Consider the following 19458-nt stretch of genomic DNA (forward strand, 5'->3'; position numbering starts at 1 on the left):
CATGGAGACATGTCACATCCCTGTTTCAACCCAACCTTCAAAGAGAAAAATTCACTCAGTTCACCATCCACACGCACTGCAGCCTTAGCACCATCATACTCTTCACAACATTCAACAACTTCCCATCTACTCCATATATTCTTAATACTTTCCACAATCCTTGTCTATCCACCCTGCCATATGCTTTCTCCAAATCCATGAAAGCTGCATACAACTTCTTTCCCTTCTCCAGAAACTTTTCCACTAAAGATCTAAGAATGAATATCTGATCTACACAACCTCTTCCCTTCCTAAAGCCTCCCTGTTCTTCTCCAACTAATTCCTCTGTTACAGTATTTCCCTAACTCTGTCAATAAGTATCCTACTATACACTTTTCCTATTATACTAAGAAGACAAATGCCCCTATGATTACCACACACTTCTTTTTCCCCTTTTCCTTTGTACAAGGGAATAATTATACCTGACTTCCAATCCTCCAGAACTCTACCTTCCTCCCAGGCCAATCTGTACATCTTCCACATCCATTCTACTACTATCTCTCCCCCATGCTTCAACATTTCACCACACACTCCATCAATTCCTGGGGCTTTCCCCAATTCAACTTTCTTCATTGCTTCCACAACTTCTATCCTACTGATTTTCCTGTCTTCTCACCTCCCTTCTTCTCCCAGCCATTCCCCAGCCACTTATACTTGCATCACTTCCATCCTCTATGTTCAACTCTGACTCTGGAGAGGAAATTGGAAATTATTAGGGTCCCACCATGTGACATAGCACCATATCCAGCCACAGCACAGGTCTATATTTAACTGTACAGTGTACTAATACTACAGTAATTAGTTGTTTTATTTTTTAATGTCTGTATAATAGTATAGTTCTGTATACGTGTATTGCATACTTCTAAATAGGAGGGGTAAAGTTTAAGTGGGGGGTCCAATGGGAACCTGGAACGCATCCCCCCTTTTATATGTATATTTCAATGGGGAAAATCGTTCCGATATAGGAAATTTCGGATTACGAAAGGTATTTTTGGTCCCTATCCCTTTCGTATTTCGAGGACTCACTGTACTGTACCTGACCCACGTGACCCATGTCCCATACCACCTGCCACTGCCTGCCTCAGCATTGTGTATTGTCCCTGTGATGAGAAGCGTTTATTTGCTTATTTCCTTGCTCCTCATTTCCTCTTATAACTCTAAGCATGTGAATCCAAACTAACTTTAGTTAAGCCTAAGCACCCTGAAAGTGCTAAGAACACTAGAAAAGCATTTATTCCAAAGGAATATGTAAAATTGTTGGACGAAGTGGCATGCAGTGTGGGAGCTAATATGCAAATGATCAGACATGAAATGACTCGGGTGTGTTTACGATGTGGATAGTTTCTTTGTTGGAAAAAAAAAAAGTTAATGATGATGAAGCAGTAAAATTCATGTTTTCACCTTGGATGCAACATGAAAAAAAAGAAAAAGAAAAAGAAAAAGAAAAGCTTTGTGCCCGACCCTTGCTACGAACTGACAGTCTTTGGTAGAGAAAATTTGGATCTTATGGTATGTGAAGACACTACGTGTTGACGTAAATAGTTAGGTAAGATCATTATGTGACTTCAGTTCCTGTGAATTACTGTATACTGTACTGTCACACAAATTACACTGATTGGCTGACTTGTTTATTATTCACGATTACTGCATTCATGTGTACTGTACCTGAGAAGTGAGAAGTATGCAATCACTCCATGCTAACAACTTCAGTATAGTTTTTTTTTTCCTTTATTGTTGGTGACTTATGACTCAAAAATAGTTTCACACTTTTTTTTTCTTCTTTAAATGAGTGCGCCAAAAGTTATTCATGGCGAAATATGCATGATTCTGTGCAGCCATTATTCATATGTTCATTATGTCAGAAGTTTCTGGTTGAATGGTAATGAGGACTTTCAAGAGGCTTCATGGCAATCCTTGGTGGTTAAAATTTTCATGGGGAGTGTTAGGGGGCAAAACTAGTCGGTTAGGTTAAGTTAGAATGCACCGATGTGTCATTGGCGAGATCATAATGTAAACACACGTCATGGATGTCTTATGGCAGACATTTGTACTTATAACCTATCTTTAAATATATTTTCAACGAAAAATATGGGGCTCCTAGAACCTAATCCCCTATTTTACATGTAAATATGTCACGTTTTAGCGTGACATTGATTTTGCATGAGGTTCTACATAACCTATCTCGTATTGTATGAAGACTCTACTGTGCACCATAAAGCAACTGCAAGTCTTAATATAATGGGTCCATAGAAAATGGGATATTGTGAGGTAAACTAGTCTGCGATAGCATCGCTGCACCTCATCTTCGATACCATCCTATTTCTTTTGTTATTTTACGAGTTTTAGGCTATTTTTCCCTTCATTTTCAAGCGGCGGACTTTTTCATGCAACGGACACTCGTCCCCACCTATTAGTCCGTTGATTTGAGGGTCGACTGTATATCATGAACCACCGGGTAAAGATCCATGATGACACACCACTGTTACCAAGTACAATAAGGACCCTACTCAATTCTGAACTAGGTGTCCTCGCTCCATTTGTTGGCAACTGTACATAAGGAATCCAGTACACCACCAAATAATGTACAGTAAGTCCTTGTTGTATGGTGACCTTTTTATGCCCATTTTGTAATCTTATTTTCTTATTTTATTTGTTACTTTTATTCTTGCTAGTTCCAGATAGCTATATTTCACTTAAAATGGATCTGCAGTAATAAAGGGTTTATCATGGTTATATCTACCTCTCCTAGGCTGAATAAAACTGTTTGGAGACAGTACCTGTACAAGTAAACTTAAAAATACTGTACATCCCCAGAATGAAGAGAATTTAGCAGATAACAACAGAAAGACTCTAACAGTTCCACTGCTACCTGAAAAGATAATCTGCTAGTTTTCCTCAATTTACAGTACCAGCTGTATGGAAATATTTACTATACACGAGTATTAGCACACACTCCTACAATATAATATGGACTGCCTGTACCTTCAAACATACAAAAAGCAACTCTTACCTGGCAGTACCGGACAATACCCATCTCACGACCAGACCAATAATAAGAAAAGTGTCCATAGCCCGTGAGAAAGAGGTAAGCAGAGACCAACACTCGAATGTGCATGTAGATTGGAAGCACCCGTGAAGCTCCAGTCATGTGGTACACTAAGATCACCAACTGCATCCATCCTGATGGTGTGGGGGTATGAAAAGTATATCACCATCAACATCATCATCATCATCATCATCATCATCAGTGAATGGGTGTACAGGTTCTACAGGCTGGGTCTTTACATTTGACACTATGCTGACAGGTTCACCACCTCCTCCTCCAGTATCACCAGCTTATCCACCCTGACAACATAGTAGAATGAGAGGTTGTTGATGTTGTTCTGTAACCCCCAACTGTCTCGTTAAGATAGCCCATCAACCACAGGTAAGCAACTGCTGCTGTGGGACTGTCCTACAGGTACATAAACCATGTAGGGATCTGGCACCCCCTCATGGTACACAGTGCCTCACCAGAGTCAGACCAGGGTCCTCCCCATGACGAGGTGCAGGGAAATGTGAGGAGATTTGGTTTCTTGATGGATGCGCAGCTGCTCCACCCAGGGTGCACAGTGCCAAGTTCCTTATCAGAAGAGGTAGTAATGATGAGTGAATGGATGTACTACAGGTTAGCCATTTACACTGGACGCTCTATTGGTAGTTTTCCTCCTACTTCTCATTATTTTCTGCCTAATCATTAACATCATTATCACCCAATTCCTCGTTACTCCCTTTACTCTCCTCTCTCTTCTCTTATGTCCCACCAATAAACGAAAAGGGTGGGATGCAGAAAAGATAGAGAGAGAGAGAGAGAGAGAGAGAGAGAGAATGGCAATGATGATGATGATGAGCACTTGATTAAACTTACAATTACTGTTATCTTCAAAATGGAATATATGATATAAAACAACTACTGTATTACGCTGCCAGAAAGGGCATACAGTAATAAAACTGTATGTATGACTTACAAAGTACAGTATATGTAATCCATACCATCAGGATTATCGTAGCTAGCAGACTCATCAGTACATCCATCCATCCATCATCCAATCCTATGTTGCCCCAAGAGGAGTGTAGGAGCCCAGGGTTAGGCAAGTTAGTCCTGACATTTAAGATGACCCTTTGACTGAGTGGGTGTCTTTTTAAACTGCATAAATGCATTTGGTGGCAACTAGAATAAAATCTTCATGGGTAAAATCTGCATGAGATTTTCTATCACAGTGAATTTTATACTCTACAAAACCAGCCAGTCCCATGCTACTCTCTTTCAAGGTGTACAGACCAACCCTAGGCTACCATAATTCTGAAGAGTTTAGGGCCAGCTACAATTCTTTTAACTTCAGCTGGCCAAGAGTTTTGTCCTTTTGCAACTCATGTCAGGTATCTCTCAGGGGAAAAATGACAATGCTATGGTTCTAAACCCTCTCCATAGAATTTCTTTGTAATTAGCACCATATTCTATGGTTTAATCTAATGCTATTATGCAGCATAATCAACATGGAGAGTTAGCAATTTTAGGTTGTTAGAGTAAAATGAGCATAGTTAAGGTGCTCCAACAAGATGTGGCCCTCAAAGGTCTGAGTCAGAGTGGTAGCTGGGGTTCACTACTCACATTGTCACTCAGGGATGTGTGACAGGTCACCCTCACCTAAAATATCTGGACAGAGTACCGGTAGTCTAGTTCTGTGCCTCTGTTATTCTGATGTGGCAATAAAGAACTGGATGACGGAAGGACAGACAGACTGGAATGTACGTTTAGAGGGATCACATAAATAAATCCATCCACCTATCCATCATCCAATCCTATGTTTCCCCATGAGGAGCGTAGGAGCCCAGGGCTAGGCAAGTTGGTCCTGACATTTAAGATGAGAGTGACCAACCTCACTCATCCCTGAGTGGCATTATGTGAGCAATAACCCTAACTACCCTTTGGATATAAACCTTCACTAGCTAAATCCAACTGGAGCCCCGCAATTACCCACTAAACCACCAGGTGCCATAATCTGATTATATGGTTACCACCCAGTAAAGTACATGGTTTCCTGGTGTACAGGAAACCATTCGGCTTGTCACTCAGTGTAGAGTCACCCACAGGCAGAAGGAACAGGAAAGAATGAAGGAAAGAAAGACAAAAGAGGGAGTGTAAAGTCACCTGTAGGCAGAAGGACGAGGAAAGAATGAAGTAAAGAATGACAGAAGAGGAAGGAAGAAAAGGAGGGAGGAGAGAAAAGGGCAGACACCTGAGAGCAGCACTACATTGAGTGAGTGGATGGTGAGTGCCCCCATCTACCACATTATAAATAAATAAATAAATAAATAAGAAGTCTATCCTCCTGGTAGAAATGAATACCTACACACACAATTAACTCCTTCGCCACAAGGGTGACTACTCTCGCGTGGTACCCTGTACGAGTGTTCCCCTGCTCGTTCCCCTCCCCCACTGCTTTTCCAGGGAAGAGCTGCTATCTTGTGAAAATAGCTATGATGTTTCATATGTTTGTGTATGTGCATGTAGGTGAGTATAGGCCTATGTGTGTATGTGTGTAAGACTCAATCTGCCACTGTTTGTATTTGTAATAAAAATAATATACAGTAAATTGAAAGATACTGTATTTTTTAGTGGGTTTATCATAAATAATACAGTGCAGTGAGAGATTATTCAAATATGAATTACTGTAATTCAATGTACAGTACATACTTATTAGAAACACTGCCTCTGAACTCACAACTAGGGTGACAAACCAGTTTCTGCTCATCACTTCAGGACCAAACACTGCTGGGCCACCATACAACTTAATTTTGCTTCACTACATATCAATGCAGGGCAATTTCATTATTCCCATGGCTAACAAAAGGCTTATAAGAGTGTACATATCACTTTCTGAAACTGGACACAATATAATACTACAAGTGGCCCTCCAATTTGCAGAATCAACTTTCGGGGATCTCACAGATTCGCGGATTGCCTCTGTGGAGCCAAGACTGAATTTCATTGGTATGGTTGTAAGATGTCAGGGTAAATATGTAGATGATAACTTGCCCACACTCACATGTGGGCAAGTCATCGGCTGTTTGTTATATTTTATGCTGCTTTCAGGTCCCAGATATAGTTTATTAGGTACAGTACGCGCACACTTGCTCACAGAAAGTGATTTGCAGCTGTAGAGGCATTTACGGGAAAGTGCACCAAACATTTGCTGAAAATCCACATTCATGGGGGACTGTGTCCCCCTAACCCCTGCAAATGTGGAGGGCCACCTGTACAGTACTTACTTTACCCATTTTCTGTGGGTGTTCACTGAAAAATTTATCTGCCCTCTGATATGTCCATTCACATAGGCTATTTTCTTCATCCCATCAGAATAAAAAATTACAGTAGTTTGAAAGAGTCCAAAGGTGACACAATTTCAGACCCACTAATTCCTGGGTTCAGCCCCTTCAAAAAAGTCACTCATAAATTCAGGTATGTGGCTGGGATGTGTGTCATCAAATTTGTTGCTTACCAGGCGCCAGCCACCATCAACTTCCTTCTCTTCAATATCATCAAATTCATCACTCTCTAGTTCTTCACTGGATGAGTCATCAATACCTGAGTCTTGCACCGAAGGCTGATACTCCATCACTTGAGGAATCGCGAGATTCCTCAATAATAGTCTGTGATCCAGCCATAATTCACTGTGGAGGGAGCAGCAAAACACTCCTATGATTTACAGCCAAGACTGATTATGGCAGCATGCAGTGTCACTATCCAGTATGCCAGTGATCACTTGACCTCCCACATAGACTGGGATTGGCTGAAAAAAAAAAAAAAAAGTGGGTAGAGCTTATTTTATATTCAGTACCATTTACTAACCAATACGAAAGGCCCTAGCACAATAAACAAACCCCTCTGCGGTCTTCTTTGGTTGCAGTGATATATGACGACATAGGGGCATCAGAATATGTGCGCTCTGGCAGGTTATGACGATGTATAAGCATCACTGTGGCAAAGGGGTTAACCCTTAGGCTCCAGGAATTTTTTACACTTTTCTCTTGCAGCTTACAGGCAAATTTCACAAAACAGCTCTATTTCAGTGAGCATAAGCGTGAGCAGAGTCAGACCGTGCTCTGCTCCCTGGACCTATGCGTTCAAAGCCTTCTCAAGACTCCCTGCCTCCTCGCTGCTGCTGTCTCATCAACTTGGTTTCTTAGCTCACGACTGCACCCTTTTTTTCCAGTTGTTCCATGCTGTCATGCTGTTACTATTCACTATGTGTGTGTGACTGCAAATAAACAGCATGAATGATCATGCATATTACTTTTGTGGAAGCTTCCCATTCTCTTCCCCATTGCACAATGGCATACGAAACTGATTTCCTGCTTTACAAACACTTATTTTACTTCTTTTCACTTATGACCAATTCATATATATTCTATGTGTAGTTATTATATACAGGCACTTATACATACTATTTACAATTTCTATGCACAAACATCAACTGTAATAAGATTTCTGAAGGCATCACTCAGGCACGTTTTTCCACTGTAATAATCTACATTTCTACTACGATGACAATGACTGAGGTAGTAACCAACTGACTATTTTCTAAGCTGTCACTATCAGGATAAGTACTGCACAAATCACTTTGTGTTTCATGAAAATGCATCACTCTCATCACTACTGTAAATATTTCATAAACATCAGTATGGTAGAACATAAACGTCACTAACGTAAATGTTTCACCAATCACTTCTCTTTCATAAAAACACATCACTCTCATCATTATCATAATTATATCATAAATGTCACTATTGTAAACAGTACACAAACATCACAATCATAAATATTTCACAAACATCGCTGTTGTAAATATTTACACAAACATCACTATCAAATATTTCACATACGTCACTACAGTATTGTCATTATTTCACCAACATCACTATTGTTTTTCCCAATACACATCTCACACTAACATTTGTCAAATGTATGAAAATCAAAGTAGCACTCTGTGCACTGGGGAACCTCACAGCCTTCACAGAAGTACTGTCATGGGAAGGGGTTGTTTTGTGAGAGTAAAGGTCACATGGCCTAGGTGGGTGGGTGAGGAATTGGACAATGTGCCAGTTTGCTCCATGACAATAATCATTCATGGTGGCAGGAATATAAATGACAGGTACAAATGACGTGCTCAGCTATGTCAGCTGATTATAGGGGAGGGAAAGAGTGGGGAAAAAATCCGGGACAAGTGTTCAAACACTGGCACAAGAACAGTCATGTCAAGCGACGGGACCCGGAGCCATCCTGGGTCGGGTGCCACCTCATCACTCAACGGGATCTGGAGTGTCAGAGCTAAACCGTAAATCTGACTGACTGATGTGACAATCCTGGTACTGTAATATAGCACACTATTTAACCCCTTGAGTATGATGACAGCTTTTCTAATTCAACTTAGAGGGGACAGGTCCCCTTGCACTGAATAGGTTCATGGTGATAATGTAATATCAAGCCCAATCAGTTCAAGGGGGCCCTTCCTAAGCCCAAAAAAATCATCTGGTGTTAGAAGTAATGAATTACATAAGGCATCATTGTGGCAAAAGGCTTAACACTTTGCCCACCAGATGATGTAATTTTTGTCATCCGAAAAACTCTCATACGGCAGCCGATGACGTTATTTACGTCATCAAAGTAAAATATTCACCAAAAATCCATTTATTGTTCTATGTTCAAGACACTAGGCTTAAAAAGCATGCCAATGTCTTCCCATTCTTTCTGTGCTCTACAAACATCATTGGGTGGTAAGTACAGATACTCTATATTTACTGTACAGGCATACCCCAGTTTAATGATGCTTTTGGTTAAGTAAAAACCCATCACTAGGCGGGGTATCATATCAAATAATGGTTATTTCGCAAATGCCAAGTTGTTATACTACAAATATGTCCATAACAAGATGAATGAAATCGACAAACAATAAGAGATGATGGAAATTGCCAAAAAAGTGAGGAGTAGCAAGGAGGAGATGGAGGATCCTCCCCTCGCTGCCTCTCCTGACTCACCTACCACCATCCTCTCCACCTCCACTGCCCCACCTGACTCACCAGCTGCCTCCCCCTCCACCTCCACAGCCCCACCTGACTCACCTACTCCACCTGGCATACCTGCAACCCCTACCATAATGAATGTTGCTGAATCTGGAAGAAAGATAACATTCAACAGACAGGAAAAATTCTTTGTCAAAGCCTGGAATAATGCAGCACTGGCAACAGTTAAACATGCCTGGTCAGCACTCATGCCAAACTCAAGTCTGCTGAGACAGAGAGAAAGAGCAGCCATCAGAATTAATGACTAATGATTGGACCTGTAAATCAAATTTCAAGAAAATGCCAGAAACAGCATCACGACTGAGTGAATGCCCGCCGTCAATCATTCATCACTCGCTTTCTTTCACAAAGCCAGCCAGCTGAGGAAGAACACCAATGAGGGGTTCAAGAAGATGAAGACACTGATGACACTGGGGACTTGCCTGAAGCTTTTGACTTTGTGGGGTTTAATGAAGTGTTGACGGAAGTGGGTGACCCTGCTGCAAGTGGCAGGAGTGGGGACTAGGTCAGCGAGGGGTCAGGGAGTATGCCGCAGTAGCCTCCATGCGAAAGGCTCGGAACAGTCATCACACCAAACACCTCATTAACTCCTTGAAGGTGAATTTTATAGTATTCATGATGATTTAATGACTAATCATATTTCAGTTTAAAAAAGTAGTTGGTAATGAATGGTGATGGATGGAATATCTCAAATTTGTTGTATGCTGATGATTCAGTACTACTTGCAAATGCTGCACAAGAACTCGGTTGACTAGTGCAGACTTTTGCTGTTGTTTGTAGGCGTTGTGCTTTGAAAGTAAACGTAGAAAAGAATAAAGTGATGGTTACTGAGAGAGAAGGTGACTCCCAGTGTGATGTGAGGGTGCATCCACATGTGTGCTCAAACAAGTGCTGGCAACATGTATGCAACACAATAATGAACACGCTGTAAACATGTTAGGAACAGCAGCATTCACATCATGTTGGCAACATCATGATGAAGTCTCAGCTGCCTGGTATGGACACACTTATCCCATCGCTGCTGCTGCCAGTGTCCAAAGCTGCACTGAAACATGTTTTGCATACATCTGTTCAAATACTGCTGCATACATATACCCAAACATGTTGCCAACCATGTTGTCAACACACGTTCGAGGGCATGTGTGGATGCACCCTTACAATGAATGGAGACATACTGGAATTGGAGAGAGTTCAAATACCTGCATACGGTGATAGAAAAGAGAGGAAAAGAAAAGAGAGGAAAATGTGCAGAAGATGTGGGAAGTAGTGACATAAGGAAGGAAAGTAGCTGGTGCTATGAAGGCCTTGATAAGAAACAGAGGCATGAATGTTGCATCACGAAGGAGAGTTAGTGCCAACTTTAACATATGGATGTGAGACTATGGTATGCCATGAGAATGAAAAGTCAAGAGTGACAGCAGTGGAGATGGGACTGCTGAGGAATATACGTGGAGTACAGAGAGTGGATAGGATACGAAATAATATGATTCGTCAAAGATGCGAAGACAGGAAGTCTGTGGACACCACAATCAAAGAGATGGTATGTTCATGTGGAGAGAATGGATAACAATAGAGTGGTGAAAAGGGTATATCTGAGTGAACTTGAAGGAAGAAGGAGGCGAGGTGGGCCAAGGAGAAGGTGGAGGGATATGGTGGATGAGTGTGCGAGGAAGAGAGATGTGGAAGTCGGTGAGGCTTGGGGACTGGCAAGAGATCGAGCTGGCCAGTTGAATGCTGTGAGAAGAAGTGCATGATCAGGGATCTGGCACCCATTTTTAACGTGACAGCGTCCGGACTGACTCTATCGGATATGTTTATGTGAAGCTACAGAATGTGGTAAATGTTTCTGGTGTATCAGACAGAGCCAGGATTCCAGAGGCTTGAATGATGAGTGAATGGAACCATGGCCCATTAGAGTGGACAAACTTGGGCTATCTAGACACTTCTACTCCTCATCCTGCCCTAGGGTGGGAAACGAGATCTGGATGATGATGATGATGATGATGATGAAAAAAAGTTGTGATGGTAGGCTATCATAGGGAAAAATGGGTAAATGTCCTGGGGTGGCAGCACCAATAAACCCTTTATACATGTATTTTAATGTCACACAAATAATGCTTTTGCTAATAATGGTTGTGGTAGGTGGGGGCGCCCACCATCCACTCACTTGATGTAGTGCTGCTCTCGGGTGTCTGCCCTTTCCTCTCCTTCATCCTTCTTTCCATCCATCCTCTTCTGTCTTTCTTTCCTTCATTCTTTCCTCTTTCTTCTGCCTGCGGGTGACTTTACACTCCCTCTTGTGTCTTTCTTTCCTTCATTTTTTCCTCTTCCTTCTGCCTGTGGGTGACTCTACACTGAGTGACAAGCCAAATGGTTTCCTGTACACCAGGAAACCATTTACTACACTGGGTGGTACCCATATAACCAAATTTTGGCTCCTGGTGGTTTAGTGGGTAATAAAGATGCTCCAATCGGATTCAGCCGGTGAGGGTTTATATCTGCAGGGTGGTTGGGTGGTTTATTCATCAAGTAATGCCACTCAGGGATGAGTGAGGCAGGTCACTCTCATCTTAAATGCCAGGACCAACTTTCCTAGCCCCGGGCTCCTTCACTCCTCATGGGGCAACGTAGGATTAGATGATGATGATGCTAATAATGGTGTTTTTCTTGCACCAATTAGTCATTACTGGTGAGATCTTATAGTTTGTTACTGTAGAACAAACACTTGTGAACGAAAAGAGACTAAAATGAATAATACAGCACAAAAAATAACATCAAAAATAAAAAAAGAGTATACACATTTACAGTATGCAAACTGCCAATGTTTTTTCACATGTGGGTGTACCTTCTGTTACACAATGGGTAATGCTCATATTCTATTAAATCTTTTATGCAGATGTCCTTATAGAAAAATCAACCGCAAACAATTTAATACTAAAATGAATAGTGTAGCATGAAAAATACAAAGGTCAGAAATGAGAAAAGAGTATAAACATAAGCGAGTAACTACTCACTGCCTGGCAACCTCTGGCTGACCTTGGGATGGAGTGAGGCGCACATGCGGGCTGGCCAAGGTGTTAACATTTAGTGGACTGGTGTTTAATACTTCTACTCTGATTATGCTGAGAATCTAAACTAAATGATAAACTAAAGCATTCACTGGATGACAAAAGAAACAGCAATCTATTTGCATTATACTCCATCCACTTTACTTGGCCTAAAACTGCCACCGCTCCATCTTGAATGCCATGATGTAACAAGATATCAACACTAAACTATGGTGATAATCACAAAGAAGTGCTATAGGAAGGGTGTATAACCTTATCATTGTCTTACTGTGCCACTAAGCTATGTGAAATACGTTGATAGAGGATGAAGATCTCCACCACGTTCAGGGAGATGACCATTAGTAATATGTGTATCCCTATTTCTTCCTTTATACTACCTCATATCTCTTCACTTTCTTCTCAGGCCACCAATACTCAAACCATCTTCTCAAAGTCAACAATAGCCTCCTAACCTCTCTTCTACTTTCATCAGCTTACCCTTCCATTCCTGTGTCATATGTGGGTGAAGGAGGCGAGTGTGTGGAGTGTCCTCAGTGAAGAACAGTCCCAGTGCAAGGACATAGCCCAGTGGCAGCCAGAAGTTGAGCTGAGAGAAATACTTGTTCTCCTTCATAAAGAGACTCGTTCTAAAGTGAGGGGGAGAAGATGTAGAAATAGAGAGATGATCAACGGATACAATGCAAATGCTTATGGGAGCTATTTTTCATAATTACATTAATAAGACCTACAGTGTCATAAAATGCTGATTTAATTCAACAAAATCATTTCAACATTTTTTTCTACAAGTAACAAAGGTAGATATTAAGGTGTATAACCCATTCAGGCTGTTTTCCAGGAACTGAATCTACTCATCAACAGAATAACACAACCAACACCTGATACAACAGATATTAACCTACTAAGTCTAAGGATATTTTGTAATTTTGTTCTTGCTACCAAATCTCTGGATTATGTGTAATTTCATTCTTGCTATCTCCTGAGGATTAACTCAATTCAGGCCAGACTTTTTGAATTGGAGAGGTTAGATATAGAATTAATAAAACTCCTTCGGTATGGAGGGCCTTTCCTAAGTTAAAGGAAATTGTCTTGATAGCATCAAGAGCATAATTATGCCATCCGCATTCTAAGGGTTAATGTGGTATAGTGATTCAGTGCCTACATACATAAACAGGCTCAATCTCAATCTACTAACCTATCACACAAGAAGAAGTACCCCATAATGAGAGCCAGTTTGCCCAGGGCCCACAGCACCTCACTGTAGCTTGGTTGTTTTGTGTTCTTCTTTGGTGTCACGTTTGTCTCTGGTTTCTGGTGGTTTAGCGGTGTCTGTTGTGGGGGCTGGTGGTTGCTGGTGTGGTTGTTGAGCAGTGGGTGAGCACTTGGGTCTTCTAGTGAAGCGGTGGTGGTGGTTTCATTATTAGGAATGTGGTTGGAGACACACAGCCACTGTTTGATTGAAATGGCTATCATGATGATAGGGCTGTATGGAAAATAAATACATAAATAAATAACAACAGAAAAAAAAAGTTAAGCCAAACTCCTAAGTGGGGGCAGTCTGTATATAAGATATCATCATCATCATCATCATCTGGACCTCCTTTCCCACCCAAGGGCAGGGTGAGGAGTAGCAATGTCCAGACAGCACAAACTTCCCCAATCCAAATAGGCCACACTTCCATTCACTCATCATTCAAGCCCCCGGAATCCTGGCTCTACCAGATACGCCGAAAACATTCACCACATTCTGCAGCTTCACACAGCGTATCCAATTGAGTCAATCCGGATGCTGCCAAGCTCACAAGGGGTGCCAAAATCCCTGATCATGCACTTCTCCTCACAAAATTCATCCAGCCAGCTCGATCTCTTGTCAGTTCCCTAGCCTCACTGACTTCTAAACCTCTCTTCTTCACACACTCATCCACCTTATCTCGCAACCTTCTCCTTGGCCTACCTCGCCTCCTCCCTCCTTAAAATTCGCTCAGGTATACCTTTTTTACCACTCTATTGTTATCCATTCTTTCCACATGGCCATACCATCTCAGTACACTCTCTTTGATTCTGGTTTCCACCGACTTCCTCACTCCACACCTTTCACGAACCACATTATGTCGTATCCTATCCACCCTCTGTACTCCACATACATTCCTCAGCAATCCCACCTCCACTGCTCTTACTCTTGACTTTTCATTTTCATGCCACACCATAGTCTCACACCCATATGTTAGAGTTGGCACTAACACTCCCTCATGTAAGCCTCGTGCAGCTGCAGCACTCAAGCCTCAGTTTCTTATCAAGGCCTTCATTGCACCAGCCACTTTTCTTCCTTGTGTCACTCTACTTTAAACTTCTTTTGCACATTTTCCTCTCTTTTCTATCACTGTACCCAAGTATTTGAACTCTCTCACCAATTCCAGTCTCTCTCCATTCACTGTGACATCACACTGGGAGTCACCTTCTCTCTCAATATAATATATATTTAGGAAATTCTCTGTACTTAAAATATGAATTCCTTGCACACAAATTTTCTTCTTGACATGTCAAAATGATTGCTTATATCATTCAAAATATCCATACCACTAGTCCATTCACAGCATCCATTATCAAGACTCCTTGGTATTTATTCGATCTCTCTACCTAGTACATTCTAAAACCTATTCTTCAACTCTTCCATTCACATCACCCATTATAAAGACTCCTTGGCACGTATTTGATCTCTCTACCTAGTACATTCTAAAACCTATTATTCAACTCTTCCATTCACATCACCCATTATAATGACTCCTTGGCATGCATTCCATCTCTCTACCTAGTACATTCTAAAATCTATTCTTCCTTTTCAATCCTTTATTACTGTAAGGTGCATATATAATTATCAGAGTCACTTTCACCATATTATACATAAAACTGAACAGACATAAATGGCCCTTGATACAACATATTCATAATCACTCACTTCTCTTCTCTATTCATTATCACCAGCTAATCAACTCCTTCATTACTCTGTCCATCAGTGCTCACTCCTGACCTAATACATGTCATGGCATCAATGCTGGCCACTCCACTCCCTCTCATCTTCATCTAACACAATGCCATCACATCATACTTTCTTTAACACCTTTGCTGTAGCACACTGTCTATAACTCAATGAAGATCTCCAATCCCTTTCACCTCAACTGACAGCCAAGTGTAGTCATATCTGAGGGTTGATTTGATAAGTAACCAATGACACTTGTTCCTATCTCGGCTCATCAAATTTCATGCAACCAGGACTTAATATTCAGGAGGTGAGAGTGGCCCAGTTCTATCAGGACCTCAAGCAGAAATGGACAATGCTGCAGCTTTACATTCTTTCCATAGCACTTTGTGGCTAGCCTCATAATCTAGTGTTAATACATATTATAACTCAGCATTCAAAATGGAATGGTGATAATTCTAGAGTCAGCTAGAATAAAAAGAGTAAAGTATGCTGCAGAAAAACGAGATATGTGTATATGTGAGAATCTATTACCTCCAAGGGTCAGTGGTACCCACACACTAACATAATAGGTGCACCATTATTGCGCAGCCCCACTCTACAGTGAGACTCAATGAAACTGTAAATAACATCAGAGGCAGCCCTAAAGTCATTTCTATAACAACAGCACATTTAGCCCTGTTTCCTCTAACTCAGTCAGGGTCACTTCCTCCCAATCTTCCTCCTCCTATGCCTCATCCCTGGTGAAAAGCAGCACCTTAGCCACTCCCAGAGAGTTATGGAGTGGGGAAAAAGCTAATCATTATAGCAAGATCTCACCATGAACAAAGGATGGCAAAGGTTGCAATCTGTGTTGCTGTAACTGCCTCTCGGGAGTTGCAGCACGTGCCATCATTAAAGTTGAGGTGATCGTTGCAATACAGGTTCATGAGGATCTGCAGCAACAGAAAGGACACATCAAGGTTGAATCTCACATCTAAGTTGAAGTTCAAATATCTTTCTTTCACAATCCACATTTCTTTCATTAATTTCTCTGATCTTTCTCCTCTACTTACAATAACAATATCATCCTAACCAAATCCTATGAACTCATGAGGTGGAAAGGTCTCTTATCTCTTTCATAAGAAAGTCAGAGATGTGGGGAAGTTTTAGGTACAATCTCTCTCTCTCTCTCTCTGGAACTATGAGACTGCTTGTAATTAATGGGCACAGGCATCAACAAATCCCAATGCCAATCCAAAGATGAGGTTCCCAATCCATTTCTCTTGCCTCTTTTACAACAAGCCTAAGATACGTGGACAGTGCAGTATTTTCTCTCCCTTATCCCAAGGGATTTTTTTTTTCTTCTACATAATCATGGGCGAAGTTTTTCAAGTTTTATGTGTTTTTCACTAACTGGATGGTGGATAGATGGATTTAATATATGTGTGTGTTTTAAGTGACATGTGCTTTTACTTGGCTGGGTTTTGCAGTGTTAATGAGCAAGTCATTACATCATTTTTTTTTTTTATTATTCAATCAGTCAGTTAACAATGACCAAGTTATTACACCTTCACATATATAATTCAATCAGTCAGTCAGTAATGATCAAGTCATTACCCTATCATGTTTTTTTATAATTTAATCAGTCAGGAAGCTCTCACTGACATGAAGAAAAGGGAAAAAAAAAAAGTTAACTCCAATAGCATGCTGTACATTAACATCATGTGAAAAATTAGCTCTCCTTCAATAAGAATACAACATATGCAAAGGTAACTGTAATACTTTTTTCCCCAGTACAGTATAGTGGGGGAAAAAAAAAAAAAAAAAAAAAAAAAAAAAAAGATATACAGTAATTCCTCCAAGATATGACGTAATAGAACCCAGGCAACGTCTGGGAGTTGGTCTTGTCCGGGACTTGGGAAAAATGCCCCTGGACAGGCACTTATAGACCCCAACCCAACCTAACTTTGAAAGCCACTTAAATAGCTCCCTACTGGACATGCACAGCACCTACTGTATTTAAGACCCTATTCACACAAATAAGGGCCAGAAACCATAAAATAAATGAAACAGAACCAGAGAATAAGAAGTTAGAAGTAAGGAAAATATTTAGCAGTGTACAGGGTACTTATGACACGTCCGTGGCCGTCGCGAAGATTAACCTGTCCCCTCTATGGCTCTGACAGTGGTGAAGGTGCACTTGCACGTACAGTAATCCAGTGTTGTGCTGCACTTAAGCCTTTGCACTGTGAATTATAATTGTTTAACACTGCATTGTTCTTACTTGCGCCACACCAGTTGCAACACGTCAGTGTTGCACTCTGCACTGAATACTTTGCACTCTGAATTCTAATTTCTTAACACTGCACAACACTGTAAATTCCCAGGTGGTCTACTGACGAGGTATTGCAGTTTATTCATTGTTTATTCACAAAAAAGAGCACGAGGGCAACTATGGCGATGAGCGTGCAGTCACAACGGTAGGTAGGTGAGAAATGGGGAGAATGCAGGGGCACTCTAGCAGACGTTGCCGAAACTACGCACCAAAACACAGCTGTTCATCACTGCGTGGCAACTTTAGAGTAGGGATGAACAAATATCAGCTTTTTTTTTGCATTTTGACATTTTTTGGCCAATTTTGGTGTCCCAGATCCCAAGCCCAAAATGTCTGGGACCTGAGGTGTCCGGGTCTTAAAGGAATTACTGTAATTGCATCCTGCATTTGACCACACCTTTATTGCTGGCCTTCTGCAGCCTACTAACATTCAACATGCACTAAGAGTGCACATATATGAAGCTTATTTCATTTTTTTACTGAACCAGCTGGAACAACAACCCTTGCATTCAATATGGTAACCAAACTAAAAAAAGGTTTACATACTGGGAATTACACAAGAGAAGAAAGTGATGACATTCTTGCAAAAAATCCATCCAGCCATCATCCAATCCTATGCCATCCCATGAGGAGCATAGAAACCTGGGGCTAGGCAAGTTGGTCCTGACATTTAAGATGAGAGTGACCTGCCTCACTCATCCCTGAGTGGCATTACATGAGCAATAAATCCCAACCTTCCCTTGGATATAAACCTACACAGGCAAAACACAATTGGTGCCTTAATCACCCATTAAATCACCAGGCACCATTATTTGGTTATATGGTTACCACCCAGCATATAAAAGGGTTCCTGATGTACAGAAAACCATTTGGCTTGTCACTCAGTGTAGAGTCACCCACAGGCAGAAGGAAGAGAAAAGAGTGAAGGAAAGAAAGACAGAAGAGGGAGTGTAAAGTCACCTGTAGGCAGAAGGAAGAGGAAAGAATGAAGGAAAGACAGAAGAGGAAGGAAGGAAGGAAGGAAGAAAGGAAATCATTATATAAAAAGAGTTTCAGTGGCTGAAGCCTGATGACAGTTGATAAGAAATATACAAGTGAAAGAATATATAACAAGTGAAAGAATCAACAACTAGTACTGTTGGTGCTGATGAAAAGAAAATCCAAGCTCAGGGGGTTTCCAGGAGGGGACAAAGAATCAGAAATGACAGTAATGATGCTGATGATGATGTACATATTGTATATAATTATGTACACAGTATACCTGTAGTACTTATATTTTTGTTAATTCTTTTACCTATGATTCTATGTGATTTATATCGTATTAAAAAATTACTCATTTCTGAATGTCAGCCTACCTGTGTGTCATACTTTACAGCAACATGGCTTGCATGGAGACCATCAGAAGAGGTGGCCAGGCTGCCTTGTGCCACAAGCCGTGATGACCACCACAGCCGCACCCGTGTACCTGACAACACCTGCAACAACATTAGGTATAAGCAGGTGACGGAAGCTGTTAGGGACCTGGATAAACCATGCACAGAGTAGGAAACCTGGATAAACCATGCACTCACAGGAAAACAACATGCAAGAGAATGAGACAGATGCTAGAGATCATCTTGAAATAACACATGCCTAGTGATTAATCAGGTATCCATTAGTGACTTTTTCAGTTTAATCCCTTCAGTCCAAAGATGTAAAATATATTCTTGGTACTACCAGACAACATTACTCAACCTATGAGAGCTCCTCAATAGTGAGAGGGATTAATGAAGTCTGTATCTAATTGAGTGAGAATAATGAAGTCTGTATCTAATTGAGAGAGATTAATGAAGTCTGTATCTAATCTGTCCAATTTGAAAAGTCCATTCAGAGCTGAATTCACTTTTTCATTCATCATCCAATCCTGTGTTGCCCCATGAGAAGCACAGGAGCCCGGG

The 19458-nt window shown here is 41.1% G+C and overlaps 1 protein-coding gene across 1 annotated transcript in view; it reads right to left on the reverse strand.

Annotated features, from left to right (window-relative positions):
• LOC145395008 (N-acetylneuraminate (7)9-O-acetyltransferase) overlaps positions 1-19458 on the reverse strand; it is a 131969-nt gene that overhangs the window by 34543 nt on the left and 77968 nt on the right. The window contains exons 7-11 of the mRNA XM_080268753.1: positions 18877-18996; positions 16024-16139; positions 13423-13710; positions 12708-12856; positions 3050-3219 (exon numbers count right to left, since the gene is read on the reverse strand). Of these exons, the coding sequence (XP_080124879.1) occupies positions 3050-3219; positions 12708-12856; positions 13423-13710; positions 16024-16139; positions 18877-18996 (843 nt within the window). The remainder of the gene's footprint in view (positions 1-3049; positions 3220-12707; positions 12857-13422; positions 13711-16023; positions 16140-18876; positions 18997-19458) is intronic.

The sequence above is a fragment of the Coenobita brevimanus genome, chromosome 29 (assembly GCF_032717465.1).
Source record: "Coenobita brevimanus isolate Jiangsu-jjx chromosome 29, ASM3271746v2, whole genome shotgun sequence".
In the NCBI taxonomy this organism is placed as follows: Eukaryota; Metazoa; Arthropoda; class Malacostraca; order Decapoda; family Coenobitidae; genus Coenobita; species Coenobita brevimanus.